This window comes from Notolabrus celidotus, chromosome 17 (assembly GCF_009762535.1).
Source record: "Notolabrus celidotus isolate fNotCel1 chromosome 17, fNotCel1.pri, whole genome shotgun sequence".
NCBI classification, from domain to species: domain Eukaryota; kingdom Metazoa; phylum Chordata; class Actinopteri; order Labriformes; family Labridae; genus Notolabrus; species Notolabrus celidotus.
This window is the reverse complement of record NC_048288.1, coordinates 4254490-4267257: the sequence shown is the minus strand read 5'-3', so window position 1 is coordinate 4267257 and position 12768 is coordinate 4254490. Positions and strand designations below refer to the sequence as shown.

General features: G+C 41.2%; 1 protein-coding gene across 2 annotated transcripts in view; it reads left to right on the top strand.

Moving 5' to 3' along the window:
* The first annotated feature begins 6665 nt into the window (after positions 1 to 6665).
* ankrd33ba (ankyrin repeat domain 33ba) overlaps positions 6666 to 12768 on the top strand; it is a 35120-nt gene continuing 29017 nt past the window's right edge. Inside the window, exons 1-2 of one of the 2 annotated variants that reach the window (XM_034705974.1) lie at positions 6666 to 6738; positions 9355 to 10065. In XM_034705974.1, the coding sequence (XP_034561865.1) occupies positions 9631 to 10065 (435 nt within the window). In that variant the 5' untranslated portion in view covers positions 6666 to 6738; positions 9355 to 9630. Of the gene's footprint in view, positions 6739 to 9160; positions 10066 to 12768 lie in introns of those variants that run through there. The other variant, XM_034705973.1, reaches the window with a different exon arrangement.

Below are 12768 nucleotides of genomic sequence, written 5' to 3'. Positions count from 1 at the left end.
TGTTGTTCTTCTGAGCAGACATGTCTGTCTGTCTGTCGCTGCCTCATTAACTGATTACTCAATAAAATAAAGAGCTTCTAATCAAGCTATTAATAATCAGGAGTTTTCTAAGCAGTGGAAAAATAACATTTTCACCCAAGTCTTCTCTGACACAAGCAGTCCTGTTAGAACCCAGGCACAAACACTCCACCATCACATACACAAACCTACACAGTCCAGTACTTGTGTATTAAGAGGAGACTCATAGGAGGTCTTTGTGTCCTGCTCCTGCTTCAGTTATGCTTCAGAGGAGGCCCGTGTTTGGAGGGCTGCTTTGGCCGTTAGTGGTTTAAGGTGGGATAAATAAATGACTGAACTAGAGAGAGGCAGCAGGAGCTGGTCTAAACCTACAGACACCAAGGCCGTGTGTTCATTAGGTACTGATAAACCTGTCCTCTAAACCTGCCTTACTCACCACAGACCAATCATTCCTTAGATTAGAGGAATACAGTGTGCTCATGACCATGAAAGCTCAAACAACCACTTTAAGGACACGCTGGTAAGAAGATATTCACCACTGCTTTCAGTTTGTGCATGTCAGAGCCAGAATCAGAATCAGAAATACTTTATTTATCCCAGGGAGAGAAATTTGGTCATTACAGAGCTCTTATAAACAGTCTGTAAGAAAGTCAAAATATGAACAGAAGAAGGAATAAAATAAGATATAAATACAAATAAAATAGAAATAAAGATCAAATCAAATGGAATAAAATAAAATAATAAAGTATTTACAGAAGCGCAGAATAGTTCGAGCAGTGTGAGCTTATCAATACTGATCCATGTCTTTGTAATGTTTTAAAGGTGACATATCATGCAAAATGGACTTTTTAATGGTTATCTACCTGAAATATGTGTCCCTGGCATGTCTACAAACCCCCCGAGAATGAAAATAATTCATTCTGCCCCTGTTTTGATTTCTACACCTTTCTGTAAATGTGTGTGAAACGAGCCGTTTCAGACTTCAGTGTTTTTGTTACGTAACAACAATATCCGGTCTGTCACGGAGTCAGAGCTCGGAGCTTGTTCAGCCCATAGACTGTATAAAATACAACCCAACCCCTCCTCTGTTTTTCATTACCTGCACAAATGTGTGCTAACAAGGAGCTTAGGAGGGAGGCATGCTAGTTGTAGGCTGTCTTAATAAACACAAAGGTCGGTTTTACTCCCCACGTCTGCAGATTTGAAGATCTAGTGGATGATTTTTAATCATGGATAAGTGATAGCGCTAGTTAGCATAGCTACATAGCTACATATCGTAGCTGCAGCTGTGTACCAAGACACACGTCTACATACTGACAAATAAAACAACAAGAAACACTAAATCTGTGACCAATGGTTCAGAAAAGGTCCTGCTGCCTTTCTGGCAGAGGTCGGTTTTACTCCCCACGTCTGCAGATTTGAAGATCTAGTGGATGATTTTTATTTGTCATGGATAAGTGCTAGCGCTAGTTAGCATAGCCACATAGCTACATGTTCATAGCTGTAGCTGTGTACCAAGACACACGTCTACATATTGATAAATACAACAACAAGAAACACTAAATCTGTGACCAATCCTTCAGAAAGGTCCTGCTGCAGGCGCCTCTCCATCAGGATCAGATTCTGGATCAGATTCAGAGGGTTGAAGTAACGCGATCTATGAGCAGCCGTGTATATTCAGCCAACATGTAAACATTAGATCAACGTGCTGGACAGCCAAGGCACATCCACTTCCTGAGGGGGCGTGGTCAGAGGGAAAACAGAGTGTTCTGAGGAGGACTGAAGAAAAGGGCTTTTCAGGCAGACCAAAATCTGATTTCAAAGTGTTTTTTTGAGCATAAACTTTAAAGACTTGTTTTGGGGACCTCTTAGACCAATATATATTGATGAAAAAAGAGTGATATGTCACCTTTAATATAGGTCCTATATTGCATCAAGCTGGCATCTCTGATGTGTTCCCCTCACGTAAAGAGGAGTAGTTTGTTGAAACCTTAAATAATGCATGAATTACTGCGTCTATAGCAGGCATGTCCAAGGTACAGCCTGTGGGCCATTCGCGGCCCAAGGTCCATTTATTTACGGCCCCAAGCTTCTATCTTCAAATGTGTTATTTGTAGCAGAGAAATTAATCCCATTCTGAATCATGGTACATTTGCAGTTTCTTTTAAGCGCACAAACAAAACTAAAGTCAATCCAGAAACGTCTCAAAAAGCTTCATATGGACTACTTGTATAAAGCCAAAGCACTGGGAAGTCTGCAAGTGGTAATAAAGAAGAAACTCTCTCACTCTTAAAGTTGACAGGTTTTCAAATTAATGTTTTTATCATGATGTGGAAATGTTCTTGATGAACACTAAGAGTTCAGAAGACACAAAAGAGGACACAAGACAAGATCAACATTATGAAATTGTGCAGAAAAGGCTAAATTTGGTGCATAAAATTTTTCGGAATGCAGGAAAATAATTATTTTGATGTAAAAATGTTGCCTGCTGGTCAGAAAAGTCTTTAAAACAACATGAAAAAGAAGTATGATGAAATCCATATCATGATCCTGCCATAGAGAAATAATGAGACAATATTTTCCCACATTGCCTGACCTTAATGAAAAACATTTTCCTCCAGAAGAATATAAAGTGTTCTCATGTTTACGTGGCTTGAGAACTGAGGACTACCTAGTTACTGATTCATTGAGAGAAAAAAAAATAGACTAATTGTTATTAGATAGAGATTTCATATGTAATTTTTATGATTACTAAGTCTCAGTAGGAGCCACTGGCCCTGAGGTATTCTGACAACATCAAATGTGGCCCTCTTTAAAAAAAAGTTTGGACACCACTGGTCTATAGCATGCTGCACTACATGCAGAGAAAGTAGACCCTCCCTCCTTTACGCAGCGAGTGAAGTTCCTTTGTTGAACGTTGCAGGTAGAATACAGAGCATCTTTTTTTATTACCTGGCTCTCTTACTGATCTTCCAGTTCTATAAGATGCTTAATTCTGATTGGTCTACACCCCTTGACAACGGTTATTAACTTTCACTAACATGAGGAACACCAGAGACAAACTGATCACAAGTCATGTCAAATCAATCCACAGAAAAGAGTTCAGACACATTTAGCTTCTGCTTGTTGACACCATAGACCGTAAGGTGAGGGGAAACCGTTAGCTTCCGTTAGCATCAAAACAATGTGTTTCTGTTTTCTGTTTCTGCAGGCTGCGGACGTTTTCATGTTGGATTCTGTCCAGCAATATGATCAAAGAGTGGAGCAGGTGAGAGAAACTTTAGATTAGTGATCTCGACAAAGAAACTTAAACCATGAGTGGTGTTTTGGGGTTTTTTTGGTTTTCATTTTGTATGAATAAAATACTATTTTAACCCAATTTTTCGCCAACGTGTTTGTATCTTTAGGTAACTAAATAAATATAAGGTAATAAGCAGGATAATTCCTCCTTGCATTGGGGTCTTGTCCACCCTGTTAGGATTCTATTTCCCATAACTACCTGTACATTATCCCTTAATTCACAATATGTGCTCTCTCCACTTGATGAGCCTTAGTGTTCTAACTCACTTCCCTCGTATTTATGCAATTTTATTCACTGAAGAAATACTGGAAGCTACAGTCTCCGCTCTGTGACCCAGTCACAAAACTTGTTTTTGCTTTAGACCATCAGAGAACGTCTCGAAATGGGTCAAAAGAGTTTTAGATACGCTGCTCCTGCAGGAGAGTTTGGGTTTGAGTGAGCTTGTCTTTTTAAATGTTTTTAAAAGCAGTCTGAAGGCATTTGAGGAAGATTCATCAGCATGTAGATGCTTTGACTCATGACTTTTTTCTGAAACCCATGATATGTTGTCATCGTTTAGAATTCTGTGTTGTTTGTCTGTAACTTTGTTGGAACGTGCTGCTGCCGATCTTGGGCAGGACACACTTGTAAAAGAGACTATTAATCTCAACGTGGTTTTCCTGGTTAAATTAAATATTAAAAATGTAGCCCCTTCCAAACAATGTGTCCCCACATTTCTTTACCCCAATTATCTTGCAATAAAGAGACAAACAAGTTGCAGATTAAAAATAATAAGTACTCTCATGAGGTAGTTGTTGAAATAATCTTTAAATTATAATGCATGAGGGACTGAGTATGAACCTGATCATTACATGACACACAGGCAGACACACACAAACGTACACATCCAGCTTCATTGTGATTACCTGTCTGCAGGATCTTTCCACTGAGCTGTTATTGACTGTTGGAATGATGGTGTTGCTAATGCTGTGCTATTTTCAGCGTGTTTCAGTCTCACATGACTCCCCTGCAAAAGCTGGATGTATTTTCACTAAAGAGAAAACGTTACAGTTCTGGTTTTCCACATAGCTATATCACAGGACTCTACAGTGCAGCATTAAGAGTGGGATGTTGTACACAGGACACATGGGAAGGTGATCTTAGATCAAGTCCTCATATCAGCAGGCATCTGCCCTCCTGTAGTGTCCCCGGATGAACCACAATTTCCCCTCCAGCTGCCCTGGCCTCAGACCTCAGATGAACCTGCATGTGAAAAATCAAGTGTACCTGAAGAGTTCTCATCCTAAATGTACTGCTGGCCCTCTTAATCAGGATAAATTATTACTCTCCACTTCACCAGGGTTACATGCAGCCCACCAGCCCCACTCAGAGTGTGGAGGACAGAAACATAAGATAAGTAGTCATTTTTTCTATCACAAAATTCAGGCCCAACTACTGTCATTTAATGTACCCTGACCCACCTGTTTATCACACTGTTAAAACCAAAAAGCTGTGAAAACTCAAAATGTCAAGGTAACTGTCTGCACTAGATTTTTAAGTTTTGAGGCTAACTAGAAATCTTACATTTAAGCCAACTGATGAGTTGTTGTTGAGATAACTTATCATTCATATGTAGTGTAACTTAAAGTTTTGAGTTCTACATACTAAGAAGTGAAAGTTGTGCCAACTTATTATTGCTTGTTCAGAAAATGTTCCTTTGTTACTCCACGTTACTGCACCGTTTTCACACTTTCAAGGTAGCTAGCTAATGTTCAAGGTGGCTAACTATTGGTAATGACCACGCCTTATTAAACTAACTAAACAAATTAAAGTGACAGTAACCGGTAATCAACTCACCATCAACTGACCAACTGTAAAGCTAGAGTTTCAATACAATCCTCAAACCAAACACTCACCTTTAGGGCGATCAAATCCACACAGGACAGGAGAGATGGCGCCACATGTTGGCCATGGACACCAGACTGGCTACGTTTGCAGTGGTGTTTTTTTACTATTTTTGTTCCTGTGTGTGTCCGAAGATCCTGAGTAACCATGGTAACATTGTTTACATACCAGATCAGCTGTTAGCAGCCTGTAGCATGTCGATACTAAACGATGCTAGGCCCGATGTTCCCTGCAAGCTGAGTAGAAGGAGGCAAGGACAACCTGCTGGTATTGAGGTGCAAGCTAAAAAAGATGACATGGACCTGTCCTTCCACCCACCGTTATGGGGAATGTAAGATCTATCTACGATAAGGTGGACGAGCTAACCCAGCACCAGAGGGAATACTGGCAGAGTGCAGAGCATCATGCTAACAGAGCTAACACCGGACATGAACGTCACATTGGAAGGATTTCACCTGCTGTGGGCGGACAGGATACAGGAGAGCAAGACTGAACTAACTGGTGAAGAAGGCCAGCTCAGTCCTGGACCCTGTGGAGGTGGTGGCTGACAGGAGGAATAATGGCCAAGCTGTCATCTATGATGGACTTTTAAAAACAAAATTATATATATATATATATATATATTCTTGTACTGTACACCTTCTCGTTTGATGCTGTAACTCCATGAATTTCCCCGCTGTGGGACGAATAAAGGAGTAACTTACTTACTTACTTACATGTGGGGAATTGAAAGTTCGGAAGACCCCTGTAGATTTGAGTTGGAGACCCCGTTCTTTGCCTGAAGCAGACTCAAATAATTTAGCCAAGCCGCAAACTCATAATTTACAGTTTTGCCAACCTAACTTATGAAATGAGACCAACTTTACACAACAAACTTCATACAGGTAGTTGAGAGAACTATGTTGATGAAGTTTGAAACAAAATTAATTAAAAGGTTCTGTTGGTAGGAATGGTGTAAAAAAACTGTCCTTTCTTTCTGCTGGGTTTGGAGAAAATATCATAATATCAATCAGTACTCATCAGTAAGTGAAGTAATTTGAGATTATGGCAAAATCTCTGTGTTTTCCAATGCCTGTGTATCAAGCAATGTTATTATTCCCCTCGTTCCCGTTATCACAGACCAATCAGAGCTGCTCCCCAACCCTCTGTCCTGGTTGGTCAAGTGGCGGCCCCACTACGTCGCCCTGATTGGCTGGGAAGTCACTACTTCCACATAGAACGCAGACAACAATCTTTTGTGGGCGGGGACAGCAGAGAGGGGAGGGGTAGTGTTGACATTCGAAATCTCTCTCAGAACTGATGTTTATATCACGACTACCAACAGCAGCTTTAACCAAAAAATCATTTTCAGGCCAACAATTTGAAGTTTCATTTTTACAGTGAAGCTACAGTGTTTAAATCAAAATATACCAAAATATATTCAAAGATTTCCTTTTTAATCATAATCCAGACCTAAAGTGTTCAGTGACTTTTATACACCTGTGAAAAATCCAGTTGAGAGCAACACAACATCATGGAAGTAAAGCACAATCCAGGTACACACACAGTATTGACATCTATGTTGAAACCTTCAGTGTAACCTCACCACAGACTTTTCACCTGACTCACATTGGTTCAAAGATGTGGAGTGTTATTTTAGTGTCCTCCTTTGGTGATTTTGTCTGTGGTTTAACCAGACAGTGTAACTTTTCACAGACATTCATCTGTGAGAGTGCACTCTGGCTGTCACCCACACAGCAGCAAACAGATACCATAGAGATGGAGGAGCCACTGGGGAGCACAACTCTCAGCTGGGGGTAGCTGGAGGTATAATAATAATGGGTACACACTGGGACTGTTATGCACTTGGTTTTTCCACAGCAGGTGATGTCAGCAAACTCATGTTATTAATGACTGACAGAAAAGGATCTTGTTGGCATAAGTCTTGCAGGATAATATCGTACCCTGACCAGAAATCTCCTTGTATGTGTGAAGCAAACTGTTATCACCTCACCTCACTTTACTCTCTCATTGGTCAAATGCAAAGACATTGTGTAACTTTAAACAGGATTCAAAGGTTTAAGCAAAGGTCAGATGTGTAGATCGCTTTGTAAACCTCTTAGCCTTATGCAAACATGCGTGGGAAGTCTGCCATAATACTCACAGGTCTTTACTCATAAGTGAACATGCAGATCTGCAAATCCTTTAAAGAATCAGATGCTGCTGGTGGGATGATTTCTACATTTGTGACACTAATAGTCTGCTTAATGGATGTATACTAGATGGGATTACTAAAAATAAAATACATGCAACACATTTTTTTCCTCATGCTTTATGAGTGTTATCACATTTAGGTAGTGGTGGACAGAGTCCATGTCTTCATGACTGAAGTCAGAGTATAGATCCTCCTGGTCAGACATTACTCCAATACAAGTGAAAGTTGTTCAGTCAGATTCTGACTGGAGTTAAAGTCCTGGAGTACTTCATTTTAAAAATACTGAAGTATTCAAAGTACTTTATAAAATATCTCTAAATGTATTTTCACAAAGCAGGAGGTCAGTCAAGAATGCATGGGTGAACATTCTGCTCCGTTCTGTTTATCTAGAAAACATGATTTCATATCTAAAAAGTCTACCATGAAATCTAAACTAAGTTACTACAAGCACAGACAAGTTTCCAATGTTCCTCTGGAATCAAAGCAGTGTGTTAGCTCCACACCTCCACATGCTTTCTCAGGTTAGATGCTGATGTTTTGGAGGCTGTGATGAAGTTTGTGTGGTAAACAGATCAGAGATTTACAACAATACAAACAATCATTCTTTATTTCAAAAGCTCAAACGTGGGTTTAAAATACGGCCGTGGTGCTCAGGTAGAGAATCATCATCCTTCTCATTCATAGCCATCATCACCACGACTAAATGAACGCACTGATCTGAAGAACGTTCGATCTACGCTCAACCCAGGTACGGCTACAACACTGAGACAAACCAAACACAAGGACACCAACAGTTTACGGTCTTTGGGATCTGATTTCAGAAAAGAAGACTCATCAGCTGACTTCAAAGATAAAGTAGAGAGTAACTAGAGCACTGATAGAAATGTAGAGGAGTCAAAAGGATGATAATTGTCTTTCTCAAGTGAAGTAAAGATACTCAAACGCTGTACTCAAGTAAATTGACTTTGTTCCTGTCCACCACTGCATTTAGGGCTAATAAGGCCAAGTATGTCCATATTGTCTTTACAGGTTAGTGGCTAAGAAAATGAAAGCATGGGATGTTGCCAGCTGATCAAAATGAGCTGAGGACACGTGTAAAGTAAATGACCTCATGCTACACCTGATAATGGCTCATGTAACAACACACTTGTTATGATGTTTGTAAAGTATCACATAATTTGAGCCTGATCTGCTCTAAGCCTGACAGTTTGTTGGATAGAAGTTATGACATGACTCATTCTGAAATGAAAGTGAACTGCAGGTTTTCCCCTTGTTATCAGTTATGAATCAAATGTAGAGTACCATCATTCCCTACTCATGAGGGTTTTTTTTTTTTTTCTTTTAAAGGAAAAGAGCACACGTGTTTCTTTTGGTTTCAACAATGTGTGAAACCACAGTAGCCTGGTAGGAAGAGGCTGACACAATGATGTTCAAAACCAAAAGTGGTTTCTACAGTAATCTGAGTCAGAGGCAACTTCTGGTAATTTGATTTAAAAAAAACCAAAACATATTCATAAGAGTGGGAAGTGAGTCACTTATAAATTAATTAAAATACTTGATTTGTTTTATTTAAAAATATATAGATAATTAAATTAATTCAAGTCTTTATCATGCATACATTAAAAACAAGATGAATAACTATATAAGTATGAGTAGAGTCAAATTAATCCCTTTTCAACAGACAGAGAGAGAGAGAGAGAGAGAGAGAGAGAGAGAGAGAGAGAGAGAGAGAGAGAGAGAGAGAGGTCCCTGTCCCATCTAATCGGATTAAGGGACTGTGGGTTAACAGGCTGCTGTCTCTCTCCGCCCTACATGGGACGGTCGTGTGAGCAGCTCTCTAACTTTCTGCTGTCAGCTCCTCATTTTACACAAACTGTGTCTTCCCTCGTGTGCTCTGGAGCCGGATAACCGTCACTTCACATTAACGTGGTTTCGTTTTGGGCGTGTGCCACAGCAGATTCTTCACCTCGTGGGACGTTCAGGGACCAGACGCGCGTAATGTCAACAACTCTACCAGAATGACTGACGGGTGAACGCACGCGCTACGGGCTCATCCAGGAGTCACTTTGGCACAGAAGAATTTTGCGTAATTGAAGCTCCCGAAAGAGATGAAGTGACTTCAGGGACCGTGGTTTTATCCAGCTCCTGTCCGAAGAGACTCAGTTCCATGTGTGCGCCCTGCGTGCCAGGCTGCACTCCACCCCGAGGACTGTGCCCAAGACCCGGGGGTTAGATGGTGCTTATCACGGACGACAGGGATGGAGGAGGCGCTTCGTCAGTCCGGGTCAAACAGCTCCACCAGACACCTAAAGTCGGGGTAAACATCCCTCAGATCCACCCTCCTGTGGCTGAGTTCAACTCTGACGAGGACTACCTGAGCTCGTGCGAGGAGAACGAGGAAGAGGACGATGAAGGGGAGGAGGGGGATGATGAGTTCGAAGAAGTTGACTTCGAGGACTTGGATGATGGCAGGAGCATCGCGTCGGATGACTCCTACTACCCTCCGGATGATGTGTTCGCGGACTCGGAGCGCACCCCGTCTCCGGACAGCCCGGAGCCGCTGTCCTTCTTCCAGGCGTGCTGCAACAACAACGCGGCTATAGTCCGGATCATGATCCGACATGGAGTGACGGAGGAGGAGGTTCACCAGAAGGACAGGAATAACAGGGTATGAGACACTGAGACCACTTTAAACTCACTTTGAAGTAGTCTAACTAATAATTCCTGTAGTCCACCTTCAGACCATGAAGTAACCACATCAAAGGTGGCTTCAAAGCATATAATGTCAGGGATAACATGGCTCTGCTTACTCCCTTTACCTCCAGCAGGAGTAGTAGTCATATAATTTAAAGATGAGTTATGGAGCAAGGAGTCCTAGCACTTGTGTAGCCTCTTGGCACTCCACCATCCTGAAGCACACCTTGAGTCAGGCCCTTATCAGCCTCCTGTCACTCACTGCAACAACTCTCACACTCAGAGGGTATTGAAATAATTAAGCCTGAGCCTGCTGCTCTGGCTTATCTGCAGTCCTTGCTGGCCTGCCTCACTGACAGCTTCATAACATCAGTATCTCTGAGTCTGAACATCTTTAACAGGATGCAACAATGACGAAATCATGAGCCAGATAAGAGTCAGCTGATGCAGAGCTGCAAGAGATATCACAAGTTTCTCAGTAGATCACGTGCTCGCTTTATGAATCCAACATCTGAAATCTTCCATGTGTTTTTATCGCTCCTGTAGTTTGCTTTCTTTTTCATGCACAGCTCACACTTTCACCCTGAATCATATTTAAAGCACTCAGGTGTTTTTTTGACAGCTCTGTGTTATTGATTTCAGCTTTTCAAGAGCAAGAAACCTCAAGCTCTGTAAAAACACTTCAAGTCTCTCACAGTTAGAAACACAGTCTGTTGTGTGAGTGTCAGAGAGAGACAGAGAGAGAGTGTGTGAAATGTGTTTATGAGAGTGCATCTGACGGCATTTTCTTCTCCTGGATTTGGATTTAAGTTGTTGGCAGCCATAGGTAAACACATTATCCACCAATAAGACGATGGCATCGCTGTGTCTTGGAGCGGTTCTGTTAATGACTCCAACTGTGCAGTAAAAACTATAAATTCCACTATAGGGAGGAGTGCGGGGCGAGCTTATGGAATTATAGACTTTTTGCTCTATCAAGCACTTAATACATCATAGTAAAGTAAAGTCAATGTATCTGTTTTAAATGACATAAACCTCTTCTTCATGGAGTGCAATGCATTAAAATAGTTATTGTCAGTTTGCAGTGTCACAACAGGATGTATTTTTCCGCCTTGTGTATTGCTTCACTCCCAACGAACAACTTTAGCCAAGGGCTCAAAGATAAATCCATCACCATGAAACGACAGACTACTTTTTATCAGTCGGAAGGTTTTGTAATGAATTATCTGAATTAAATCACACAATAGATCTACATACAGAGCCTCACAGTAGTTTTCTAGAGTCTGAAACAAAGAGCTCCAGTAGAGAAGTTTGCAGAACTCCGGCCTGAGGCAGCTTAGAACAGTTTCAGAGAGAACCAGTGTTCTATTCATTCTCTCTCTCTTCTAAAGCGGCAGATGTTTCATACTGACCTAACATCACAAATTATCATCCCTGACCCTGAGCCCCTGTCTCCCTCTCTCGTTCTTCTTCACATTTCTCCCCATTTCTCTGAATGCATGTTATCACTGATGAGGAGAGTGGAAGTGACATCATTGAAATGTTCTCTTCGTTTTGCAAAACCCCAAAATATGTGCTTTCATTTGACCTGCGTGTGTTCAACCCCGTGTGTGTGTGTGTCGCTGGGACAGGGTGACATTGTTTGCAGGATGTAAATGTACCAGACAAAGTGCAGGTTAGGAAACCCATCCGTTGGAAACACATATTTAGTGGGCTCTGTTAAGCTCATTAGTGCCTGTGTGTGTGTGTGTGTGTCTTCGACATCCTGACACAGATGTCATCAGTCTGATACAGCAGACTGCCTCTCTGTGTTGTGCAACACAAAGACTCATGTTAATTCTCATGTTGTTTCATTCTCTGTGTCTTCAGGGGCTTAAAGGGGGATTTCTAGAGTCGTGACTTTGTGGATTTTTGATGACAAAGAAACTACTGAAACTGATATTCACAGTGTTTATTAGGGAGGTAGGGCTGATATATGATGCGATGGCAAATGTTTGGCTGCACAAAACTTGTTCAAGGACCTCTCTTGCAGTAAAAGAGGATGAGGTTCAAACGAGATGAGGGCGTCAAATGATTGCTATTTTTTAATCATAATTAATCACATTTTTAATCTCATCTTCCAAATGACATTATTTTGCATTTGAAAACAGTTTAAGTCTGTATTCAAATAGAGGCAATTCTAACCTGTGCAGATACCTTTGATCATCCATCAGTGTGCAGTGATTCCTGGAGTTCCAGGAATGAGTGATAGGTGGTAGGGCGTATGATCGGTCACAACCATAGACTGTAAATAAAAATGGACAGTGTTGCTCCGCCTCTTCTCATTGTACGGTTCTGAAGCCAAAAAATCCCGCTACTCGGCGCCGCCATTGTGCAGCCAGAGTCTGTGAAGCCACTGTAACAAGCTCCGCCCTACAGCGTAGCGTCACAAGACGCTGTGTGTCCTTTGAAGTTTCCCTCTACGGCAATGAAAAATAAACTTTTCAGAAAAAAGAGGCCTTGAACATAAAACAGTCAAATAATAACTACATATCACCACAGCATATGGATGTGAGAAACATTTGTACCACGTGTATTTATTTTTTAAAGGTGACATATCACGCTTTTTTCATCAATATATATTGGTCTAAGAGGTCCCCAAAACATGTCTTTAAAGTTTATGCTCAAAAAAACACTT